At 30.0% G+C, this 25,786-nt stretch overlaps 1 protein-coding gene across 1 annotated transcript; it reads left to right on the top strand.

Annotated features, from left to right (window-relative positions):
* The first annotated feature begins 9,821 nt into the window (after window positions 1-9,821).
* Window positions 9,822-23,602, top strand: LOC127276974 (uncharacterized). The gene is made up of 6 exons (XM_051297736.1): window positions 9,822-9,901; window positions 10,084-10,184; window positions 21,659-21,736; window positions 21,955-22,005; window positions 22,214-22,264; window positions 23,181-23,602. The coding sequence occupies exons 1-6, from the start codon at window positions 9,822-9,824 to the stop codon at window positions 23,285-23,287; spliced, it is 468 nt and encodes a 155-aa protein (XP_051153693.1). The 3' UTR covers window positions 23,288-23,602.
* The last annotated feature ends 2,184 nt before the right edge of the window (window positions 23,603-25,786 follow it).

Raw genomic sequence — 25,786 nt, 5'->3', positions numbered from 1 at the left:
TAGTGTAAATTGGATCAATATTGCATACGATTTTTGTCTAGTTATAGAATAGTTGAGACATATTTTTCACTATAATATGGTTGAGGCAACCTAAAGTATGGATTTGTCAATTATTTTTTTCCATACAGACATTTAAATAACAACGCAAAATTTTATGTGCTTCACAACTGAAGGTTCCTTACCTCGCCTTTGGAGGAATTCTCAGGTTTCAGGAAAGTTTTCGTTTTGTTTGAGGGTTTTAAAAGAATTTAATTGACTTCCAATTTCATTTCACTAGTACAGACCCATTAAGGTCATACTCATGATATAGGTGTATCGGTATAGCTAGCTTGTTCGTCATTTTTGTTTAAAATGTAACTTTTATTTTTATATTTACTTCATTGCAAAATAATTTTTCTAATCGAGAAAAGCGGAATTCCAACTACCCTTTATCATCTCTCAAAAGTTTAACTTGAAATTGTTTATTGATTTAAAATGGTGTTGATAGTAGTCAAAATATGACATGTGCTTTTGCAGTGTGATAAATACATATTTATCTTAAAAAGAAATAGTTTATTTTATGATAAATTACATTTTTAAAAATGTATTGAAAACCATAAATTACAATTTAATTAACCTCTAATTTATATTTAGATAAAAATTTTTAAAGAACATTAAATATTAATAGGTCGTGGGGGCTATTTTCATTTTAATGTCAAGGCGTACACATGAAATGTACACGGCGGTCTTTAAAAAAATTAAAGAATTGTGTCCGAACCTTGAATTGGGATTAGAGCAAGTGATGGCAGACTGTGAAGATGCTCTTCACAGCAGCATACATCTGTCGTTTCTTAATGCTTCTTCCTACATCTGTTGGTTCCACTCAAAGAAGGTAACAATTGAGCAAATATTAGACTGAACATGACTTTTAATTAATTATGTTTAATTATTATTGTGGTGCCCAATCATATGAATATAATTTCTTTAAATCTTAAAGATTTTTGATATAAATAAGAATTCGAGTGATTGACATTTTAATTAATATAAACGACATTTTTATTTCTATGAGTTCAATTAAATTATTCTATATTAGCACAACATAATAATTATTACCAATTCGTATTCCTGACAAAAAGTTAATTAACATAAGCAACTGTCTTTGCAAGCTAATTTTTAGTGATGTTTCGTCAGTTTCCTTTCTTTATAATGTCACTATCCATTGTTTTTTGAATTTGATAATTTTTTTATACTTTACTTCAAGCTTCTTAGTTCCTCTAAGGTGTCTAAGAATCCAATGCTATGCAATTTAATTTACCTACCTTGTTTTAATAACTAGTATATCAAGATATTTATAAATTCCTTAAAAGAAAAAAAATTTACGTTGCATTAGCTTCTAATTGATCAATTGTTATCATTCAAAATTTTCAATGTTTAAGAATTTATTATAATCAAAAAATTCAATAAACAATAGAAACCAAGGCATTTCACGCCAAGCCTTACCGTCGGTCAGCGGTGAAAATTTTTTACTTATATATCTTCCTAGAGAACACGTTACAATTTTTCTTAATTTTTGCACTAAATCTAACAGGTATCTATTTTATGGTTGTAAATTCTTTTTTGAGTAAATAGGTTATAGTAATTTATCTTCTGAGGTATTTTTGAAGTTTGAATCATTTTTTTTATTTAATTATTGTAGTAATTCTGATATTTCCATGTAGAATTTTTCCTATAGATAACCGCTTAAATACAATATTTTGATATTCTTTCTAAAAGTTCGCTTAAAAAAGTGATGCTCTTCGTAAAACATTCCAATAAATCCCAATTACGTTTATTAACGTTAATATGTTAACTTCAACTTAAAGCTTCTTTCAATAATTTTCCGTAGAGATTTCAGTTTTGTTGAGATATATTATATTTTTCAAGTACGGTTTAATATTTTTTAATTATCTTTAGTTATAACGCAATTAATGTGCTTTCATATCCTTGATTTATTTTTTAATTTTTCAATATATATTTGATAGTTACGCTATAAATTTAGAAGTCTTAATTCATTTTTAAAGCGAAAACGGAAAAACTGGATCCTTAAAGGTTTGGAAGGCGTTAAAAGCGTCATACTTGATTATTCGTGCTGTCTGGCACTTGCTCCCGTTGATAGATTTGAAGAAGGTCTAAAACTAATCAAAAACAAAATTAATGAACATGACGTTGCCATTCAACCCAAACTGAAAAGATACGTCAGATACTTGCACAGACAATGGGTACCACGTAAAAAAAACTGTGTGTTGGCCATCTACCACACAGGACCAACAACCTGTGCGAGTCACTCAATAGCACTCTGAAAGAGCGACTAGGTGGTACACACCCAGGTGTATGGAAATTTTTAAGTATGAGACGCATTTTACCTCTTTTTTCATATTATTTTATAAATATTAATTGTCTTACACAAGATTATAAATCCTTAAAGAATTATAAATTTTTGGAAATAATAACTCACATTATCATATCAATAATTAGTTTCTTGAATACATCGTATTTAATTGAAACTCATTATTTGGGGTTTTTGTGGTCCCAGAATACAAACCTGATGTTAGATTTAAAATTTTTTAAATTGATTGACTTATCATTATCCCACTTATTTATTATTTTAGCTTTATTGGAAATCTTTCTCCACGAGGAGACAAGTAAATTGAGAAATTTAAGGAAAGGAATTATAAGGGAAGATTCTATAAACGAGAAGGACATTGCAAGAGACGAGACTATTTATTTCGCAAAATTGGAATTAGATTATGGGGGGTTAGTTATTACTTATTTGTTACTGAAGCTACAATTTCTTTCAATATGACATTCTTAAGACAGTGTGCAATTAAATATTGCCACTTCAAAGTTCCTTATTAAAAATTGCTTTTCATATTCAAATATAAATAAGTTTGTAGTAAAATATTTTAATTAGCACTTCTAAATCTTAGAATATAATTTTTCATAAATATTTTGAAGTATACACTTTATATTCAATAAGATTATTCTCAATGAGGGGCTGAGAGTAAAATTGGGTTATCTAAATATGCACCCAGTTGAAAAATCTTGTACAATTTTGAATCCAAAACTGTCACAAACATGTACATTTGCATGTATACAATCTTGAACAAGGCAATGTACATGATCTTGTTTAAGATTTTTCAACTGGGCATTTTGTTAGCTACTCGTACAACGTGTTTCTTGCTACATTAAGAAAATTTAAAATTTTACACACTTTTACTGTAGGACCCTCAATTTATATGGTCATTTTATTTATTCTTACATGATATTTTATTCTATTAATTTTTTTTAGAAATCTTGAGGAATTTTTCAAATCCTGTTCAAAGGCATGAACTTAATAAAAATTAAGGTGAAAATTTTGCATTACATAGTATTACACGTTGACCATATAACATTCTTTTTCATTTATTCTTCTTTTATAAAAAAATAATGAGGTAAAATTATAAAATTACCTTGTTTTAACTGTTTTCTTAACCCTTTTCGGCGTAATGACACTCTTGAGTGTCACCTTTTTTCTTGCACTTTTTTGTATGTTTCACCGTCCGACAAAATTCAACTTTTTTTTTGATCCACAAAAAAATCCAACATTTTTGGAAACTAGGACCCAAAAAAAAATACCCGTGTCTGGCCGTTTTGCTAGATCAAGTCGTTTGTGATTTTTAGGGGTGAAAACAGCCCATAAATAAAATGTAACACGATATCTTTTAAAAATTATTAATATTTTATAAAACTTGGTATCTGGGGGTTTTCGGGGTCGCTAATTATTAATCTGATATCAGTTTTTCAAAATTAAAAATGGCGGATTCAATATGGCGGTCAAATTTTTAAAAAGTTATTAAATTTTTTTTAAACCTTGGTATCTAGGGGTTTTTTAGGTCCCTAATGACGAATCTGATGTTAAATTGTCAAAATTCAAAATGGCGGATATAAAATAAAAAATTAATAACTTTTTAAAAATTTGATCGCTATATTGGATCCGCCATTTTGAATTTTGAAAATCTGACATCAGATTAATAATCAGTGACCCCGAAAACCCCCAGATAACAAGTTTTATAAAGTATTAATAATTTTTAAAAGATATCTTGTTACTTTTTATTTAGGGGTTGTTTTTACCCCTAAAAACCACAAACAACTTGATCTAGCAAAATGGCCAGACACGGGTATTTTTGTTTATCCTAGTTTCCGAAAATGTTAAATTTTTTTGTAGGGTCAAAAATTGTGAATATGAATATTTATTATGAATATTTTGATTGAAAAAAACTAAAGTATGAGAATTGAAATTTTAACATTTAAAAATGTATCAAGGATTTACGGGTTGGGGAGGATTATTGAAATTCGTTAATTTAATAAAATAATAACAAACTAAGTCTTAATAATATGCAATGGTCAATTCACTTAAATACAAAAAATATACAATAATAGGATAAAAAATTGAGCAGTTTCTTTTATAACCTTTAATGCATCGCGTAATTTGTTGTTTATAATTTTAAAGCTGAAAGTAAAGTGAAAAAATTTGTATTAAAAAATGATGGAAAGAAGTCAATAAATCAAATAAAGTAAAATAATACATTATTTATAATTTTCTAAATCTTGATGATAGTATTAATTTTTTCATGTTTTTCCTTCATTTTTCAACTTACATTTAGTTAAACGTAGTTAATGTTCCTTATCCCATTATTACTGCTTAATTTTTTTATAGTAATTACTTAATTTATACTTCTATCGCACTGTTCTTGGCTGTTCGAATCTACCATATTAATTACATCTAAATCAAAAGTTATAAATTTTGCAGTTTCAATTGATGTTTATTATATTATACTATGTTGATTTTTATAATTCTTTCATATCCTTCTTGACATCAATTTTAAATTAAGTGTAATTTATTAAAGTTATTATATTTAGATGGCGTTTAAATCTTTTGCAATTTTTGTTACTTTCTTCATTGCGGAAAATGAAGAAAAGGTATGAAGTTTACATTTACTAAACTATAATTCTGCTGTACAACTTAAAAAGATAAAATATATCCAATTTTGGTAAAACCGAGAAAATAAAGAAAAACTATTTCTACCTAGAACTCAAGTATATAATGAAAAATTGATTAATCAAAGGTCACTTTTTGAGTAAAATTGAGGTGCTCTATCATAATTTGAAAAAAATGATTATTTGAATAATTTCTATGAAAAAATGGACAATGTGGTCGATTCATTACAACAGATGAACGTACATATGTCCATGCAATCTTTTTTGTTGTTGCTTTTTCATATAAAGTATTAAGGAAATTGCGAATCGTGTAAATTTGACAGCATTGCATTATAATTATAAGAAAATATTAATTATAGCGCCATCGATATCAAATTTGATGGGGCCCTCATAACAAAAGGATATCCCTAGGATATCCATAGGATATGGTCGATATCCTAGAATGGTCCCCAGGATATCTTGGGATATCCATAGGATATCCCTACGATATCCAAATCGCCAGTCTGTGGGACATCAACAGGACATCCATAGGATACCCCTAAGACATCCACAAAATATCTATTGGATATTATATCGCAGGATATCCATGGGATATCCTCAGGATGTCCGTGGGATATTCTTACGATATTCACGGGATATTTAATATCTCAACATATATTTTTAAAGGTTAAAATTGTTAAGCTAATATAATGAATAATAATATGATAAAAACAAAAATCTTATGAGCTTCTAATTTTGTTAAAGGTTTGGGATCTTTTACACAATTAAGAAACACACAATTTACAGTTAACTACATTTAATAAGAAAAGTATAAACCAAGCGGTACATTCAATAGAACTGTTCTGAGATAGTTATCAAAGAGAACGCCTGGTGGCGCTTAATAACAGTTGCAGGTCCGTAACACTTATCACTGACACTTCCCCTCGGACAGCAACTGAAGGTCACCCTCTGGAGAACATGTTGATTTCAAACCAAGAAGACGAGCACATCTTTCGTGCTTATTTCTTGATAACCCCATCGTCAGAATGTCCGCAGCCATATCGTCTGTCGGCACGTGCTGAATGGACACCAATTTCTTCTCGACGGCATCTCGCACAAAATGATGTCGTATATCAATGTGTTTGGTGCGAGAGTGATATACGGGATTCGCAGCAAGTCTTTCAGCACCCACATTGTCGTTTTTGAGAATGACTTCCTTTAGATTTACTCCGAAAGTTCTTAGAAGTTTTCTCATGTATATGGCTTCTTTTGTTGCTTCAGACAGAGCCATATACTCTGCCTCAGTGGATGACAGGGCAATAGTTGGTTGCTTCCTCGATTCCCAACTAACGGCGGCTCCTCCGACGAGAAAAATGTAGCCTGTATAAGATCTCCGATCTACACTGCAGCCTCCCCAGTCGGCATCGACAAACATCTGTGGAGGACAACCGGATCCTGTAAACTCCAGACCAACGTTAGATGTCACCTTCAGATAGCGAAGCACCCGTTTCGCCGCTGTCCAGTGAGTCTTTGAGTAGCAGTCATTGAACTGGCTATTTGGCATCGCCCAAATCTTTGACCTCGAATTTCGATCCGAGAAATTTTATTACTTTTTCAATTTGTTTCTGAATTGATGAGATCAGAAGAATGTCATCTACGTAAATCACTATAAAACACTCTTCTTCTTCGTTTCCGATGTGATAGATGCAGGGATCAGCAACCGAAGGTGTTGCTCCGAGGTCACGCAATTCCTTATCCAATCGCTCATGCCATGATCGCCCCGCTTGTTTCAATCCGTACAAGGCTTTGTTTAAAGAGCAAACCATGTTGTTTCCCCGAAGTTCAATCAATACCTTCTCTGCCTCTGATCTAATGGTGGGATCCAACTCGTTTTCGGTCATGTATTCTAAAACTGACTTGAGATGATCGGGAACTTTCATCAAGATTTCCTCACGAACGTTGTTATTCAGATAAGCGGTTCCGATGTCAATTTGCTTGATCTTCAATTTTCGTTCCGCAGCCACAGCAATCGCAGTACGAATGGAGCTCATTCTTGCTATCGGAGCAAAAGTGTCGTGGTAGTCGACGCCTGGCCTTTGAGAGAAGCCGCGAGCTATCACACGTGCTTTCCGTTTTTCGATTTCTCCATTTGAATCGTATTTATTGCGTAGGATGAATCTGCTGTCAATCACTCGATGTTTTTCGTCTCGTTTTATCAATGTCCAAGTCTTGTTTTTGATTAATGACTTCACTTCAGAAGCCATCGCTTCCTTCCAAGCATGTGAATCTTCCCCTGCCAAGGCTTGTCTCACCGGGATCTCGGCAATGAAGGCAAATTCCGCCAATCCTACTTCATATCTGTAGATTTTGCGCGGTCTACCACGTATTCCGGTTCTTTCAATTCGATGACGTCCAGGAAGTCGTCGTGGCAGGGCTCTTTCAGGATTTTCACCAGGATCATCACAAGGAATTTCACCAGGAACATCATCAAGAACATCACCAGGAAAGTCATCCGAAGCATCATCGGGATTGTCATCATCTTCGCCTAGTTCAACGCCTTCAAAATTTTCGAGTTCGATGTCGGCCGCAGCTTCCCCTGGATTGACGAGTACTCTAGGCCGAAGTTCTGCATTGGTTTCACGTCTGGACAATATCTCGATATCTACGTTGTGGTTTCCTTTTTCGTGATTCGCTAGTTGATCGTTCCACATGTTTTCGCCGATAAATTCCTTGAAGGGTGTTTTTGATTTCGGGAAGACTCCTTCTAGGAACCTCACATCTCTGGTAACTTCGATTTTCCTCGAATCAGGTATCCAAATCCTGAAGCCTTTTGACACTTCCGAATATCCAACAAATATTCCTTCTTTCGATCGCGCGTCAAACTTTCCTTTGGTCGGTGTTTTATCCAGGCAAAACACCTTGCAACCAAATTGCTTCAAGTACCCAACGGATGGAATCTTCTCGTGCCAGTATTCATTGGGCGTTCTTCCATCGAGTTTCTTGGTCGGAGAACGATTTCGAAGAAAATTGGCTGTGGAAATCGCCTCTGCCCAAAAAGAAGCCGGTAAACCAGAATGCAACAAGAGACATCGCGCTGCTTCTACCAACGTGCGGTTTTTCCTTTCCGCAACGCCATTTTGCTCCGGTGTGTACGTTGTAGTCAATCGTCGTCGAATACCTTGGGACCTCAGATAATTGTCAAAATCTTTATTTACGAACTTCAATCCGTTGTCGGATTGAATGGCTTTTATCTGAGTCCCATGCTGCTTTTCGATGAACGTCTTGAATTCTTTAAATTCACGTAGCGCTTCATTCTTGTGTTTAATGAATCTAATCTCCGTCCATCTCGAGTAGTCATCCGTGAAGGTAATAAAATACTGCGACCCTCCATTAGAAGTCACACGCATGGGCCCACAGAGATCTGTGTGTATGAGCTCCAACTTTTTCGTCACGTGTCGCGACTCCTTCGGAAAAGGCAATCTTGCCATCTTCCCCTGAATGCAAGTCTCACAAGTCAGACGTTCCTTTCCTTGTTCGAGGTTGATTCCACGGATGAATCCCTTTTTGACAGCACTCAGCAGATCACCGAAGTTAAGATGGCCCAACCGCTCGTGCCAAATTTTGACACAATTCGCTGACGATTTCAATTTATCGCTAATGTCGGGTGTAGCTTTCGGCTTTCCCTTTGTCAGAAACTACACTATATCCCTTGTCAGTTATTTTGGACACAGATAGTAAATTTGTGCACAATTCGGGAACATGTAAGGTATCACTTAAACTCACGTCACATTTTTTACCATTCACTAACGTAGCGATTTGAGCAATCCCTTTGGATATTATATCGGCTATCGCGTCACTTGCCAATTTTAGTTTACCCACTTCAGTGTTTTTAATTTTTGTAAACAAATTTTTATCTCCACAGATGTGGGAGGTACACCCACTATCAAGGCACCACGAGTCTTCAAGATTATTGTTCGCAGCTTGACACTGATTTTGTTTCATCTCGGCTGCAAGAAGAGACACGAACGAAGATTTGTCTGTCGCCTTTTGGGTTTTACACTCAGAGGCTTTATGTCCTCTCCGATGACACTTAAAGCACTTGATCATACGCGATTTGTTTTGGTTATTGTCTTCTTTGTCACGTTCACCTCTATTAAAACTGAGCTTTTTATCACTCGCGAATTTCTTCTTGGCATACATCGCATCCTGGACCGAACTCGTGGTAGCTTTCCTTGCCTCATGCTCTTCAATGATTTTCGAGCGTGGATTGTCAGGTGTTGGAAGCTCGTCCCGACTCTCAATCGCGATTCTGAAGTTCTCAAAACTTGAGGGGAGACTGTATAACATCATTATCGCTAACTGGTCCGGATTTATGTTGACATCCATGTCAGCCAGTTTATCGACCGAATCGAAGAAATTGTTCAGATGTTCACGAACGTCATAACCTTCCTCCATCTTCTGCAGAGTAAGCTTTTTCAATAAAGTCGCCTTACGCGCAGGGCCTTTTGATTGGAACGTATTTTCCAGGGTGAGCCATAGATCACGGAAAGTCTCACAGTTTTTCACTATTTTGAGTTGACTCGCACTTATGGATAAGATTAGATCCGATTTCGCTTTTTCGTCATTAGTATTCCATTCTCGAATGGCATTCGCGTTGCCTTCGACGGGTTCGGGTTTGACAATAGTTCCACCGACATAACCCCAAGCATCGTTTTTTACAAGTAACGCGCGTACCTGCATTTTCCAGGTATCGTAGTTATCGCGTCCGAGTGTTTCAATTCGCACAGTACCGCTCATGTTGACCTTTTAATGTCCAAACGAATAAAAAATTTACTCGACAATAAAATATGTATATGGCAAGTACACAGTATCACATGAGCAAAAGCAAAATTAAAGAACACGAGATGTCAACAACTAGACGTTTTGGGTTCGAGGTTAAATTCTCGAGAAAGTCCGAATACACACGACAATTTGCGAATGTACGATGACTTCGCGTCTGCGCTTATAGATACACGGAAAATATGTCCGACCACAAAAAAAAACGACGCCAACAAGTCATTCACTTTATTTTCGATTAAAACGAAAAGTATCTGATGTTTCCGATTCTAGGATAATCCTCACGTTTCACGAGCACGACTACAACCACTCTCTTGAAAACCGATCAACACTAGAACTAGGACTCGTACGATCAATGTACGATCAATTAATCCGTAAACGTGTATATCAGCAATTTTTATCGATCGCATCACACGCGGGCATATAACTCTTCGATATCCGCGTTTGCCGACTAAAATTTTTGTCTAACGTCCTGGGCCCATAACCTGTTAAAGGTTTGGGATCTTTTACACAATTAAGAAACACACGATTTACAGTTAACTACATTTAATAAGAAAAGTATAAACCAAGCGGTACATTCAATAGAACTGTTCTGAGATAGTTATCGAAGAGAACGCCTGGTGGCGCTTAATAACAGTTGCAGGGCCGTAACACTTATCACTAACAAATTTATTTTAAATACAGATTTGAAACGCATTTTTCAAAGTTTTTAAATAAACTCATGCACTTAATGTATAATTAATATTAATAGTTATTCGTTATTTACGGGGAAGAATTTAATGGTTTAAAGCCAATTTATTTTCTGACAATATTAAGTATATGAATAGAGGAATGAATCAGGAATGAGAAAATTTAGTTAATAATTTTTCAAATTAAACAACTTACTCGAAAAACAAGTTGCATTTTATTTTATTTATATAAAATTTAATTCACAGAATATTCTCACTCGTAGTCTCATAATGACTTTAAAAACAGTATCCTGAGAATATCTTCTTAACATCCAGAAGATATACTGAGAATATCTTGAAAATATCTGTGGGATATCCTGACGATATCTATGGGATATCTGGAGGACATTTATGAAAATCTACAGAGATATCCAGAAGATATCCTGTGGATATCCTCAGATATCCATGGGATATCCAGAGGATATCCAAACCGCCGATTTTTTGGATATCCTTAAGAGATCCTTTTGATATCCATAGGACATCCCTAGGATATCTGCGGGATATTATCAATATATCCCAAGATATCTTGTGTTATTAGGGGGTAAATATGTTATTAGAAATACAAGGTTTTATAAATTATTTTTGTTTTTAAATTTTTTACAATATACTGTTTGTCTGAAAAAAAAAATTACGACCATCGAGAATTGGTGCACCATTGGTAACTGGTACACTTAACCTAGTTAGAGATAGCTTTTTTCACGAATTCAACGATACCAAAAAATCACATTTCAATAAAAATGTGACTTATGTTTCTTTTAAAGTTGTACGACAAAATTAGATTTATTCATTTTGTCATTTCCTTATTAAAACATAATTTATAATGTACTCAATTAAAGTATTATGTTTACTTTATGTAGGCCGAGATTGCATATTGTTTATTATCGAAAGCGAAGCCAAATGAGAATGTATTTCAGTTTCTGAAAAATGAGGAGAGATTCCAGGAATTGAAATACATTTTAGGACCTATTGACCAGGACGTAATAGTCCCTTGTAAGAAGGTGTTTGATGTGGATTATTCCACATCATATTACCATGTGAGACAGGTGCGCAAAAATGAACAAAAAATTTAATACGTTTTATACAACTATTATTAAATATATATGTGACCTAGACAGTTAAAAGGGACCGTATGTCCGAAAAAATCGATTTTCACTCGATTCTTATAGAAAAAGATGTGCTCTTTTCAATGCAACAAACCGAGCATCTCCAGCTTCATTAGTCTTTTTTACAAATACGCTTCAAAGATGGACACAAATGGTTAAAAAAATCGTAAAAAATTGAAATAGAAAATAGTTGAATAAAAAATGATCAAATTAGTTTAAAACTTTTTATTCAGGGGTTTATGAGGTCGTTGATTACCAATCTGGCATTAGATTTTCAAAATAAATCAAACAAATGCAACATTTGAAATCTGATAGCAAATTTGTAATCATCATAAAAAGTTTCAAGCAAACCCAACTAATTTTGCTTCCTCGTGGAGGAAGCTATGTAGTCCTTTCGTTTATAAAATTTTTAAAAATGGTGAAAACAAATTTTCCTCTATATAGAAACATGTTATATGAGATCCTGATCAATTGTCCGGATGTATGTATGTGTGTGTATATGTGTGTGTATGTGTGTGTATGTGTGTGTGGATAGTTTTTGTGAACACGATATCTTTAACAGGTTTTAATGGATTTGGGTAAAATTTGGTAGGCTTATTTAACACATTAATCTCTCAAAAATGACGAGAGGATTTTTAAAAATACCCCAAAAAAAAATTTTATCGTCTTTTTTCCAAAAATTTTTTTTTAATTGAAAAAATTTTTAAATCGAAAAATTTAAGGTAATATATTATATAATCGTCTTCTTTATGTCAAGATGAATCGATTGATATATATAAAGTATAGATTTGATTGAAATTTAAAGAATTAATGAAAGTTAAAAAATCAAAAATTCTCATTTTAGCTAAAAAATGATGTGTTTATTTAAATTCATGTTTATATATGAAATAATTTTATTCCCTGCATTGAAACGAATCGATTCGTATATATAAAGTTTATGTTACACTCAAAATTAATTAAAATTTTCTTTATTTTTCAAAAAATTTAATTAATTTAAAACATTTAACTCGAAATTTTTTAAATCAATCAATTGAATTGGACAAATTCATTGCTTCCTTCACGAGGAAGCGAATTTTTTGCTTCACAGAATGAGGAAGCATAATGTTTATGAAATAAACATAAAGGACCCCCTCCTTGTTTATTTTTGTCATTTGCCATTTTGAATTATCAAAATCTAATGGTAGATTTGTAATAAACGAATTTTTTGGTATTTTAAATTAAACTTCGTGCTAAAAAGTTTTTAGAGTTTCTTATTCCCAAACTGAAGTCCTTCTTCTAAAATTCAAAATGGCGGATCCAAAATGGTGAACGAATTTTTAAAAATAGATTGAAATCGTTTGAAAGTCGTTACTCGTGGATTTTTGGGGTCGCTAAATACGAATCTGATGTCCTTTTTACAAAATTTAAAATGGAGGATCCAAAATGATAAACGAATTTTTAAAAATAGATTTAAATCGTTTGAAAGTCGTTACTGGGGGGTTTTTGGGGTCGCTGATTACGAATCTGATGTCCTTTTTCCAAAATTCAAAATGGCGGATCCAATATGGTAGACGAATTTTTAGGAATTGATCGAAATCGCCTGAAAGTCGTTACTCAAGGGTTTTTGGTGCCGCTGATTACGAATCTGATGTCCTTCTTACAAAATTCAAAATGGCGGATTTAATATGGAGGAGGAACTTTCAAGAATTGATCGAAATCGCTTAAAAGTCGTTACACGGTGGTTTTCGGGGTCACAGATTATGAATCTGAAGTTACTTTTATTTAATTAACGCATCACTTGGAATATTGCCAAAGTTAAAATTATTTAAAAAAAGAAAGTTAATTAAATATAAGTTACGTCGAAATAAAAAACAGTGTCTCCGCAAATATCCGACTAACGACTTTCAATCAATTTCCATCATTTCTTGAAAGTTCGTCCACCATGTTGGATCCGCCATTTTGAATTTTGGAAAAATAACATCAGATTCGTAATCAGCGACCCCAAAAACCCCCATAAGCATTTTTGTTTTTTAAATTAGTGTTGTAATGTAATGTATTCCTCAAAGGGTTAACTGTCCAAGTCACATATATTTATTTTAATTGTATACCCCTTAGGGGTCTTTAAAATTTTTCTTACAACTCTATTTAATTCTTTAAACTCACAAACTTTTTAAAATTGCCTTTAAGTTGTCTAAGTTCTAAGTTTTAAAGATGTCTTGATCCCCACTGGGAAGAATCCAGCTAAAAATATACTTTAACATTGTATTAAATTGCATATCTATTGAAAACTTATAATATAAAAAAAAATTTCTTAGATTTTTAAAGAAAGTTGGCTGCGCCATGATCTGCATAGTAACGAAGAGGCGGACAACAATCTCTTATGCAAGGCACTTACTTTGCCACTTTTTCCTGCTGACAAAATTATGGAGGCCGCAAGTTCCATTAATTCCGAACCGAACCAGGAAATCCAAAATCGTTTCGTCTATGACGTGATGTCTTTCGCAACTAATTTCCCAAGACTAATCACGATCATAGACAGGAATTTAGTGCGAACTAGCAATGTTTCCCAAAACATCGAGAAACAATATGATTTTATGAAAAAATGCAAAACTCCTAGCGACCTCTTAGGTAAAATAATTTTTTTAACATACATACTCGAAATCTCGCTATTTTGTACGAGCGGAACGGAAAAAAAAAATTTTAACACAGTCTGGTGTATGTAGTTTAAAAGCCCTATTCTTTTAAGGTAATTTGCAAAGATTTTTAAAGAATATTTATTTCATTAAGAGATATTAAAGTTTTTAATCTGGGGTTCTGACTATGTACGTATCTTACATTTTTCGGGTTGATGAATCCAAATCCGGTGTTAATTATACACAATCAGACCAGAGTTTTGACATAACCTGAAAAAAGCAATCTAGCAAACACCACTTTGAAAAATTCAACGGATTTGTTTAATTCTCATTACATGGTCGTCTTTTGGGTGGCTAATTATGTATTTGTAGTCAGGTTTATAAAAATTAAAAATGGCCTATTCATTATGGCCGACACTTTTTTGAAAAATTAATCGGATTCGCTTAAAACTGGTTATTTATGGGTGTTTGGGGTCGTCTGTTACAAACTTGATGTCAGTTTTTGAAAATCAAAAATACGAGGATTAAATATGGTGCACCCAATATATTTCTTTCAAAGAACATATTTATTGAATCAAACATTTTAAATTCTTGAAAACTGACCTCAGAGTTGTAATTAGCAATTAATTTTTCGAAAAGCTGTTCGCTATATTTGTTTTTTAAAGTTATGTAAAAACCCTAATCTCTTGGCGTAAAATAGACCGCACTATTGCCAACAAAATATTTTTCTCAATGTACTTCTTATAATTGCAGATTGTTTCAAAAATTTTAAATCAAAATTAAATGGAGTATCTAAAAAATCAGAATTAACGCCAACAATGCGGAAAACAATATCTCGACAATTAAGCGATCCACAAAAGTAATTCAACTTATTGTTATACTATCAAAACGAATAACTTTCTTTAAGAACCTTTTCTCTAATTTTTAAACGTTTTCGGGCGTCTTATAAAGCCACTTACACTGCAAAAAGAAGTATCTTATTTTAAGATATTTTGATCGCCTTTTTAAGATGTTTTTTACAACTTGCTTCTAATTGTAAGTTATCAAAAACATCTTAAAATGCATTAGTTTCTTAAGATATAAAATGGATAGAAAGATGCTTTTAGTAACTGGCTTCCAATGTGTCTTATAATAAGATACTTCTTTTTAGTGTAAACTGCTTTATTTAAAACCTTATTAATATCTTAAAATAACAGATTCTTTTAGCCACATAGCATGACATCTTTCTAGAAGCCTTCTGGAAGATATTCAGAAATATAGGTGACATTCAAATGGAAGCTACCAAGAAGCTACTATGAATATCAGGATGTACGCCTCATAGGAAGTTTCCAGAAGAATCTCATGGAAAGCTTCCACTGGAATCTCCAATAGGAAGCTCCCACCAGAACCTCATGGTAGAACTCCACTGGAATATCATAAGAAGCTGCTACCAAAATTTAGAGGAATATTTCCCAAATATTCCAATGGAAGATTTATTTTAAAAAACTAAAGTTTTTTAAAAGCACTTTTGTTATTTTTGCATATTTTGAATAATAAAAACAAAAAAATTTATTTGTTCAGAAATGTTACCTTTCAATGTAATTTTCGGGAAATATTCTCTCGAAATTCTGATGGAACATTCCTATGACATTCCAATGTAAGGTTCTGGCGAGGCGAACAACTTGATATTCATGGAAGCTTCTTGACAGCTTCAATTCGGATGTCACCAATATTCCGGAAAAGCTTCGAAGAAGATATCGTACTCTGTGGGTGTGAAGTCAATGCCATCTTTCACAGATTAAAAATCACCCTCCTTTCGATTTTTATAAAATTTGATGAAAGAATGAAATTGAATGCACTGATTACGAAAATGATTATGAAAATTGGCGTGAATTTGATTTTAATGCTAAAAACAATAAAAAAAGAAACTTAAATCACGGTTTTTCCATTATCTCATCCAATATAAAAAATTTCAAAATTGTTTCAGACAAAGGTTGTAATTAATTAGTTATATGCCATGATATCACTTCAGCTATTGTATCTAAATGTAATAGTTTCTTCCAATCTATATGTTGCTGACCGGATATCTTACTGTCACGATGTTTGCATGCTCGCACTTATTCAAAAGTTTGAAAAAGACACGTTATTACTTATGTAATTTGATAAACTTGATTATTTCTTGGTAAGCCCTAAAAAGGGCTAATTGTTATATTCTTTGCGCCAATTTTCACTATCATTTTCGTAATCAGTTCATTTAAACATTTTATATTTAGGTATACAGTAAGTTAGGGTAATATGCCATAAATCTGAAATTTTTTGCCTTAAGTACGAATCGAGCTATTACTTAAATTATAACATTTTTTTGTAGCAGAATATCTCCGATGACAATGACAGTTTATTTAAAGGAAAAAATACTGGAAAATATCTGTGAAAACTCTACTTTTATAATCTATGGCGCGAGTGGCTAGTATCGTGTTTTATACGTTACAAATGTAGTTAACATTAATTGGTAGCTCGTGAGGTAAAATGCCAGTTTTTCGTCAGGGTAATATTACAGTTGTTTCATATTATTCTGAAAGCTTGATTTTTTGTACTCATTTTTCAATCATGTTTATAATAATAATAATAATATCACCACCCATAGAAAACTTAAAAGTTAACAATATTTAAAAAAATATCAACAATAAAAAGCCTGGCATATTACCTTACCTCCTTGGGTAATATGCTCCTTTGTAGAGTTTTCGAATTATTTTTTTTCTTAAAGTATACATAAGTTAAACACACTGACAAAATGAAGGCTTATAAATGGCATAATCTATTGCATATAAAATATTTTAAACAACATGCATATTTTCCAAGTTACTCCTTTTCTAAAATTAGTTGTGTCATATTACCCCAACTTACTACATCACGTTTTATTAAAATAAGAAGTGTGGGAGGGCATTTTCGGAACTGCAATTATAATTTAATATTTAATTGCAACCAAATATTGATGAATGTTCAGATTTTATTTTACAATTCATAATTCAGTTCTTTTTTTAAATTTTAATAAATATAATTATTAATGCAGATTGACAATTGAACAAGCTTTAGTGTGTCATGAAAATGCGGTGCAGAAATTTGCAAAATTTCCGAAAAGTAAGTTTTCTTTATTTTTTTATTAAAGAAAGGAAAAATGAAACATTCGCTATTAAATTAAAAGATAATATTTTAAAATATTTAAAATATATTTCTAAAAACTATCCATTTTAATAGAGATTTCTCTAGTAGCTATATGGTAAAATATTAATTTCTATTGAAGTATTCTATCATATCCTTAACGAGAAAGGACAAGTTTAAAATAATATCAGTTAATTTGTTTTCGCCATATTAAAACACATGATAAAAATTTAAAAAGTGTAAAAATTAATATTGCCGCGTTTTGCATTCCAACAATAAAATAAATAAATATAAATATTTACAGCTAATATAGAACAAGTTCAATTAAAATAAATATTATTTAATTGCTATTACTGTTTTTAATATAAACCAAAATAACATAGAATTTAATTTTTTAGTGTTCGGACCCTTTGAATATCCTAAATGCACATTGTTTAGAGATATTAAGCTCTTTGAGCTATTTACAGAAAAGAGAGGTATTTTACTTTTAATAATATTTCCAATTTAATTTATAAAAAAACAACAATGACTAATAATGAAATTCTTTCCATTATACACAATAAAGTTAGAATAATTAACACTGCAGACGTTGTAACTTTTAAAGGTCACACATAGATAATTTTCACAAAATTAACAGAAAAAATAAATTTTTATATGCAAATTTCAGCCTAAAATTTCCGTTTTTAATTTTTTAAAAATAAATGTTCTAGAATCACCGTACTATCTACTAAAAGGTTCATCAGCGAACAAAAAAATGCAAAGAAATTATGAACAATTACCTTCACTAATTATAATCAAACTAAAACATACATACAAAATGTTTTAATTGTTTACAACTTTTATAACTTAATTAAAAACAATTCATGATACAGTTCTATCAACAAAAAGATTAAGAATATGTTCGACACAAAAATTTCCATATTTTATTGACTAAATACTAACATTTTAGATTGTATTATGTCAAATTTAAAAGAACTTAAATTTTCCATACGTCTAAAAAGCAATAACCTAACAATCTTTTCTATTATACTTAAATTGAATTAAAACATTGTTTTAAAAAACTAAAACGTACATTTTATAGCGAACTGGCATTTTACGATTAGAAATTTATCAAAAATGCTTTCGTTGAATTAGTTAAAAATAAAATTATATCAAAAATTTAATAATACAACAACTTGCAATTTCAACTTCAGTCTTCTAATTATATACATATAAACATTTTAGCACCGTCAACTTCAAACTCAAGGAGTATAGCTCAAACAAAAGAAAGTAATTATCAAAAAATATTTTTTGCTTTAATAAATCTAGAACAAAACTTACTTTAAACTTATCCTGAAAATATTTACTATTCATTTTTCTTATCATCGTTAAAAGTTTCTCATTAATTCATTAAATACATTCTTACACTTTAAAATTATACAGAGTCAAAAGCATGTAATAAAAATGATGGTGACATAAGTACGATTTGTTCGATCAAAAACATCAGGCTTCGCTCTCTTCGACTAAAAGCTACTATTTGCTACTTTGTTGATGGTTGGATACTTTTTTCAACCTTAGTCTACTAAAAGCTACTTTTTCACTATTTACACAACTTTTTGTTACTTTTTTGTCGACTAATAAGTTCAAAACCTGTTTATGGTTTTAAGTAATTTTAAATAGCACACAAAAATTTGATCTGTAAACTGCTGAATATCTTGCGGTTACTTTAACCCATTAAAATTTATGAAAAATTAGTATTAAATCAGTACTTTAAATTTCAAATAGGTTCTAAATACTTAAATATTAATTAAAAACTTAAAGATTCTAAAATTTTCTAGAAATTAGAAGAAAATAAAAAACTAGATAAAAATAAATATCTAAATAAAAATAAACTAGATAAATGAAAAACTAGAAATTAAGAAAATAGAGTGATTTATCCCCCATCACTGAAATATACATAGATAACCGGCTATTTTTCACAGTTTTTCATAAATGTTAATGCCGTAGGTTAAAGTAACCGCAAGATATTTAGCACCTTAGAGATCCAATTTTTGTGTCATTTTTGTATGCTTACTTACTTTGACAGACCAACTTTGAAAACATATTTTATCTATTATTTTCATTTTTTCACTTAATTAATTAAATTATCTTACGTATTTTGGGTCGCTGAAACCGAATCCGGGGTCAGAATTTAAAAGTTGGCTCTTATTTTTGAGATAAACTCAAAAAAGTGCTTAAAAAAGAAAAAAAATCAAAAAGTGAAAAAATTTTTGTATGACACTGCGATAGTGTAATTCCATGTATTTTTAGCCACTGATTCTGAATCCAAAGTTAGAATTGTTAGATTTGCTGAAATGTTTTGAGATAATTGCAAAAAACTCAATAAACAAAAAATTCAAAAAAACTCAAAATCAGTTTTTTGGCATTATCTCCAAAATTTAAGCTAATCTCTCAATTCTGACTTCGAATTCGAATTCAGTGGGAAAAAGTACATTGTACATGGATATACAACATCGTAGTCTTTTGGCAAAAAATTATCTTTGTCCCTAATTCAGTATTTTTATCAGATTTTTGTGATTATCTCTAAGAACCGTTTTTTGTCAGAAGCACTTCGATAGTGTATTTCCATGTTTTTTTCCCACTGAATCCGAATTCGAAATCAGAATTGCGAGATGGACTAAAATTTTGAAGGTAATTCCTAAAAACTGATTTTCATTTTTTTTATTTTTTTGATTCTTGAGTTTCTTGCGATTATCTAAAATATTTGAGCGAATATAACAATTCTGTCTTTGGATTCATATTCAACATCAAAAAATACATAGAATTACACTATCGCAGTGTGATAGAAAATTTTTTTCAGTTTTTGATTTTATTTTTCTTTTTAAGCAGTTTTTTGAGTTTATCTCAAAAATAAGAGCCAACTTTTAAATTCTGACCCCGGATTCGGATTCAGCGACCCAAAATATGTAAGAATGACTAGTCTATTTCGCCCGACAAAATTACTTTTTTTCTGAGGCTGGGTAATCAATAAAAGATAATAAATTAATTAATTCTGAACAAGAGCCAGTAATACATTGTAAATTTTAAAAGAGTTGTCTATATTTTTAATAATCTTTCTAATTGCTGAAAAAGTGAGTTTTCCATATCTTCTCCATTTTAAACTCATATTTCAAGATAAATAATAAAAATTTTGGCTTAATTGTTTTTATTTCGTTCTCTAAATATCATGGAGAATCATTTCGGAAAGTATCTATTTTTTAAAAAATTTGGCCTTAACGACTTTTGATATAAAATATAATGGATTGATCCAAAAATTTGTAATTACCCCTATTGCCATTTAAATGTTCGAAAATTCTTTACTTTTATGGTGTAATTTTAATTTTTTATACCCTAAAAACTAAGTATTATGCAAATTATTATGTAAATTAAGTGTTGAAATTTAATTTTTTAAAATTAAATACAATTTAATATATAAACTACACATATTTTTAATTTTTTCCGTAGGCTACTTTTTTCTACTTTCTTTACTTTTCAGGCTACTTTTTGCTACTATTTTTTTACTGACTAATGATTGCGAAGCCTGAAACATGTCAGACGACGAACGTGATATTTTACTACTTACTCTTGACAGATAAATTTGAAACTAGGCACAATAAAAGTTTTTTAAAATACTACAATCAGAAGCATTAAAATGCTTAATACTTCTAGAACTATTATGACTTAAGTATCAACGTTTCATTCAAATTTTACTGTAGAAAAAAAAAATTTAAATTTAATTTTAGATTGAAAGTTATGTTTTTAATATACAAATCATAACATTTCAGATTCACCAGTACAACATTCAAAACACTTTCAACCATCGAAACAACTGAAAAGTAATTATCTATTAATCTTTCAAGTTTTAATTAAAGTTAATCAAAACTTATCTGATGTTCAAAACTATAAATACTAGATTTTATAACAATCGGTCATTTTATGATTAACATTGTAAAAGAATACTTTCGTCACATTAGCTGAAAAATTTTAAAATATAATAACTTGCACCTTCAACTCCAGTCTTCTAAATATATACATATAAACATTTTAGAATCATCAACTTCAAAGTCAATAAGTGTGGCTCCAAAAACAGAATCAAAAAGTAATTGTCAAAAAATATTTTAAGTTAATGAAAGTACAACAAAAAAAACTTCAAATTTATAATGAAAATTTTACTATTCATTTATCTTATTATCGTTAAAGGCATCAGATGAATTCATTAAATACATTCTTACATTTGTAAATTATACAGGGTTGAAACCATGTGATGACTCTGATGTTGAAAGCAGTATGATTGATTCGGACGACAACTATTTAGACATCGAACGTGGTATTAAACTACTTAATCTTGATAGATAAATTCTGAACTAGGCACAATAGAAGTTTTTTTAAATACTACAATCAGAAGCGTTAGGATGCTTAATACTTCTAGAAATAATATAACTTAAGTATTAACATTTCATTCAAATTTTACAGTAGAAAATTAACATTCAAATTTAATTTCAGATTGTAAGTTTGGTTTTTAATATACAAATCCTAAAATTTTAGATTCTCCGGTGCAAGATATAAAACGCTTGAAACATTTGAAACAACAGAAAAGTAATTATCTATTTATATTTCAAGTTATAATTGATGTAACCCAAACTTATCTTCACAAAACTAAAAATAATACATTTAATAACGAAGGGTTATTTCCTGATTAACATTGTATCAAAATACTTTCGTCACATTAGCAGAAAAATTTTAAAATATAATAACTTGCACCTTAAACTACAGTCCACTAATTATATACATATAAACATTTTAGAACCGTTTACTCCAAAGTCAAGAAGAGTAACTTTTACAGCTGAACCCAAAAGTAATTGTCAAAAAATATTTTTTGCTTTAATAAAACTAGAACAAAACTTACTTTAAAATTATCCTGAAAATATTTACTATTCATTCATCTTATTATCGTTACAAGTTTCTCATCAATTCATTAAATACATTCTTACATTTTAAAATTATACAGAGTCAAAAGCATGTGATGAAAGTGATGGTGACATAAGTATGATTGGTTCAGTCGAAAACATGTCAGACGACGAACGTGGTATTTTACTACTTACTCTTGACAGATAAATTGGAAACTAGGCACAATAAAAGTTTTTTAAAATACTACAATCAGAAGCATTAAAATGCTTAATACTTCTAGAACTATTATGACTTAAGTATCAACGTTTCATTCAAACTTTACTGTAGAAAAATAAAATTTAAATTTAATTTTAGATTGAAAGTTATGTTTTTAATATACAAATCATAACATTTCAGATTCACCAGTGGAACATTCAAAACACTTTCAACCTTCGAAACAACTGAAAAGTAATTATCTATTAATCTTTCAAGTTTTAATTAAAGTTAATCAAAACTTATCTGATGTTCAAAACTATAAATACTAGATTTTATAACAATCGGTCCTTTTATGATTAACATTGTAAAAGAATACTTTCGTCACATTAGCTGAAAAATTTTAAAATATAATAACTTGCACCTTCAACTACAGTCTTCTAATTATATACATATAAACATTTTAGAATCATCAACTTCAAACTCAAGGAGTATGTCTCAAATTAAAGAACCCAAAAGTAATTTTCAAAATATATTTTTTGCTTTAATAAAACTAGAACAAAACTTACTTTAAAATTATCCTGAAAATATTTACTATTCATTCTTCTTATTATAGTTACAAGTTTCTCATCAATTCATTAAATACATTCTTACATTTTAAAATTATACAGAGTCAAAAGCATGTGATGAAAGTGATGGTGACATAAGTATGATTGGTTCAGTCGAAAACATGTCAGACGACGAACGTGGTATTTTACTACTTACTCTTGACAGATAAATTCGAAACTAGGCACAATAGAAGTTTTTTAAAATACTGAAATCAGAAGCATATAATGCTTAATACTTATAGAACTATTATGACTTAAGTATCAATATTTTATTCAAATTTTACAGTAGATAATTAACATTCAAATTTTATTTTAGATTATAATTATATTTTCGGTTTTTAATATACATATCCTAACTTTTTAGATTCTCTGGTGCAAAATGTAAAACGCTTTCAACATTTGAAACAGCCTAAAAGTAATTATCTATTAATCTTTTAAGTTATAATTGAAGTTATTCAAAACTTATCTGATGTTCAAAACTATAAATACTATATTTTATAACAAACTGTCATTTTATGATTAACATTGTAACAGAATACTTTCGTCCCATTAGCTGAAAAATTTTACAATAGAATAACTTGCCTCTTCAACTATAGTCTTCTAATTATATACATATAAACATTTTAGAACCGTCAACTTCAAACTCAAGGAGTATGGCTCAAAATAAAGAACCCAAAAGTAATTATTATCAAAAATAAGTAATTATCAATTAAGTAATTATCAAAATATATTTTTTGCTTTAATAAAACTAGAACAAAACTTACTTTCAAATTATCCTGAAAATATTAATTATTCATTTATCTTATTATCGTTGAATGTTTCTAATCAATTTATTGAATACATTCGTAAACTTGTTTATTATACAGGTTCAAAACCATCTGATATCGACACTGATGATGCAATCTCTCTGATTGGATTTGTCGAAATTTTTCCAAACGTCGAAAATGGTATTTCACTACTTACTCTTAACAGATATATTCCAAGTTAGGCCCAATAGTAGTTTACCAATAACTTAAATCACAAGCATTAAAATTTTTTAACACTTTTGGATTATTCATGACTTAAGTATCAACATTTCATAAAAATTTTACTGTAATAAATTAAAATTCAAAGTAAATTTCAAATTTAAATTTGGGTTTTTTTAGATATACAATTTCGAGCATTTTAGATTCTCCGTTGCAAGAATCTAGAGATTTTCAATCGTTTAAACATTCAAAAAGTAATAAACTAATAATGTTTTGAATTATAATTAAAGTAGATCAAAATCAATCATCTTTTTAAAATTTTAAAAACTTAAATTTTTTATAAATTAAAATGACTTAATAAAAACAATAACATTCGGACAATGATTCTTTAATTTTTCTCCAACGTTTCGAAATCCAACCGATTTTCTCTTCAGGGAGTCTATTATGTAAAATAAAAAAATATAAAAATAAAAATTACAAATATAAATTAGTTAACAATAATAACACATAATGTTTAATGTCATTTAAAGTTTTGATAAATATATGTATTAGTAATTGTTTTTATTATAATTAAAAATTTCATAATTTCATAAAATTTATCTGTCGATTAGATTAAATCTTCAAATACATAACAACTTTTAACACAATTTTATAATTAAACTATATTTTTTAAACAATAGTAATAAATAAGTTGAGTAGGCATTAAATATAAATAAAATAAAAGGTAATATTTATTCTGTTTAGCTTCCAAACATAAAGAACAAAAAAATAAACCGTTCATAATACAGGACAAAAAACTAAATGAAGATAAAAAATTTCATTTTAAGAGTCGACCAAAGTCTCAAAGCACACCAAGTTCGTATTAAAAAATTGTTTTTTAATTAATAATTCATTGCTTTAACTGTTTAAAAAAATGATGGAAAAAATTAATTTACATTATAATTGGAGTATTGTAATGAAAATTTATTTTTTTATACACTGAGAAAACTGGAGGTTTAAATTAAGAGGTTAAAAATGTGTAGATAATTATAAGATAATTATCTTAAGTTACTTACACACCTTCTGTCTACTTGTGTAGGCAGCGGAAAACGTACAAGAGTAAGAAAGACAGAAAATTCAAAATTAAATCTACTGATTCTCTTAGTGATTCTTACAGGCTGCCTGCACAGGCAGTCAGGAGATGTCAAGTACTTTATTAAGAGAGTTTGGCAGTCCTTCTAAACATATTTTTTAATTTATAAAGAAAATCAGTTTTTATGTTCTGTCCGTTTACGTACAGAGGAACTGAAGGGTGCGCAGAAAGTTTCAACTATTTGATTCGCAAGAAAATCGCACGTATTTAATTTTGAGATTGGGATGCTATATTTATATTAATTTCGCGCAAGATAAGAAAATGATTCTTCAAGATTTATAATTTCTTCTTTTATCGTGAACTCATATCTCTCCAGGAGGAATGGCTAGAAATTCTGTCAACTGTGTAATTAAAAATCTAAATTAATGTTCCATAGCTATTTCTGAAATATAAATTCTTTGTCCATTCAGAGGTTTACTTTAAACCCCCAATTTTCTCAGTTTAATACGCATTTTTGAATTTATATAAAAACCTTTTATATATATATATACATATATATATTATAAAAGTAATGAAATAATCATAGTAAATAAATATATTTTTATTTTATATATATATTATTATAAATAATT

This window comes from Leptopilina boulardi, unplaced genomic scaffold (genome assembly GCF_019393585.1).
Source record: "Leptopilina boulardi isolate dan_hultmark-lab unplaced genomic scaffold, ZJU_Lbou_2.1 LbouV2_108, whole genome shotgun sequence".
NCBI lineage: Eukaryota > Metazoa > Arthropoda > Insecta > Hymenoptera > Figitidae > Leptopilina > Leptopilina boulardi.
Note: the sequence above shows the minus strand (reverse complement) of the source record. Positions and strands in the feature narration are given on the sequence as shown.

Excerpts from the sequence above, each read along its gene's own strand:
- LOC127276974 (XM_051297736.1), top strand. The coding sequence starts at position 9,822 with ATGTATATGGCAAGTACACAGTATCACATGAGCAAAAGCAAAATTAAA. Across the intron at positions 10,185-21,658 it reads AATGTACGATCAATTAATCC|GGTTGAAACCATGTGATGAC; the intron begins GTAAACGTGTAT and ends TAAATTATACAG. Across the intron at positions 22,006-22,213 it reads ACATTTGAAACAACAGAAAA|AACCGTTTACTCCAAAGTCA; the intron begins GTAATTATCTAT and ends TAAACATTTTAG.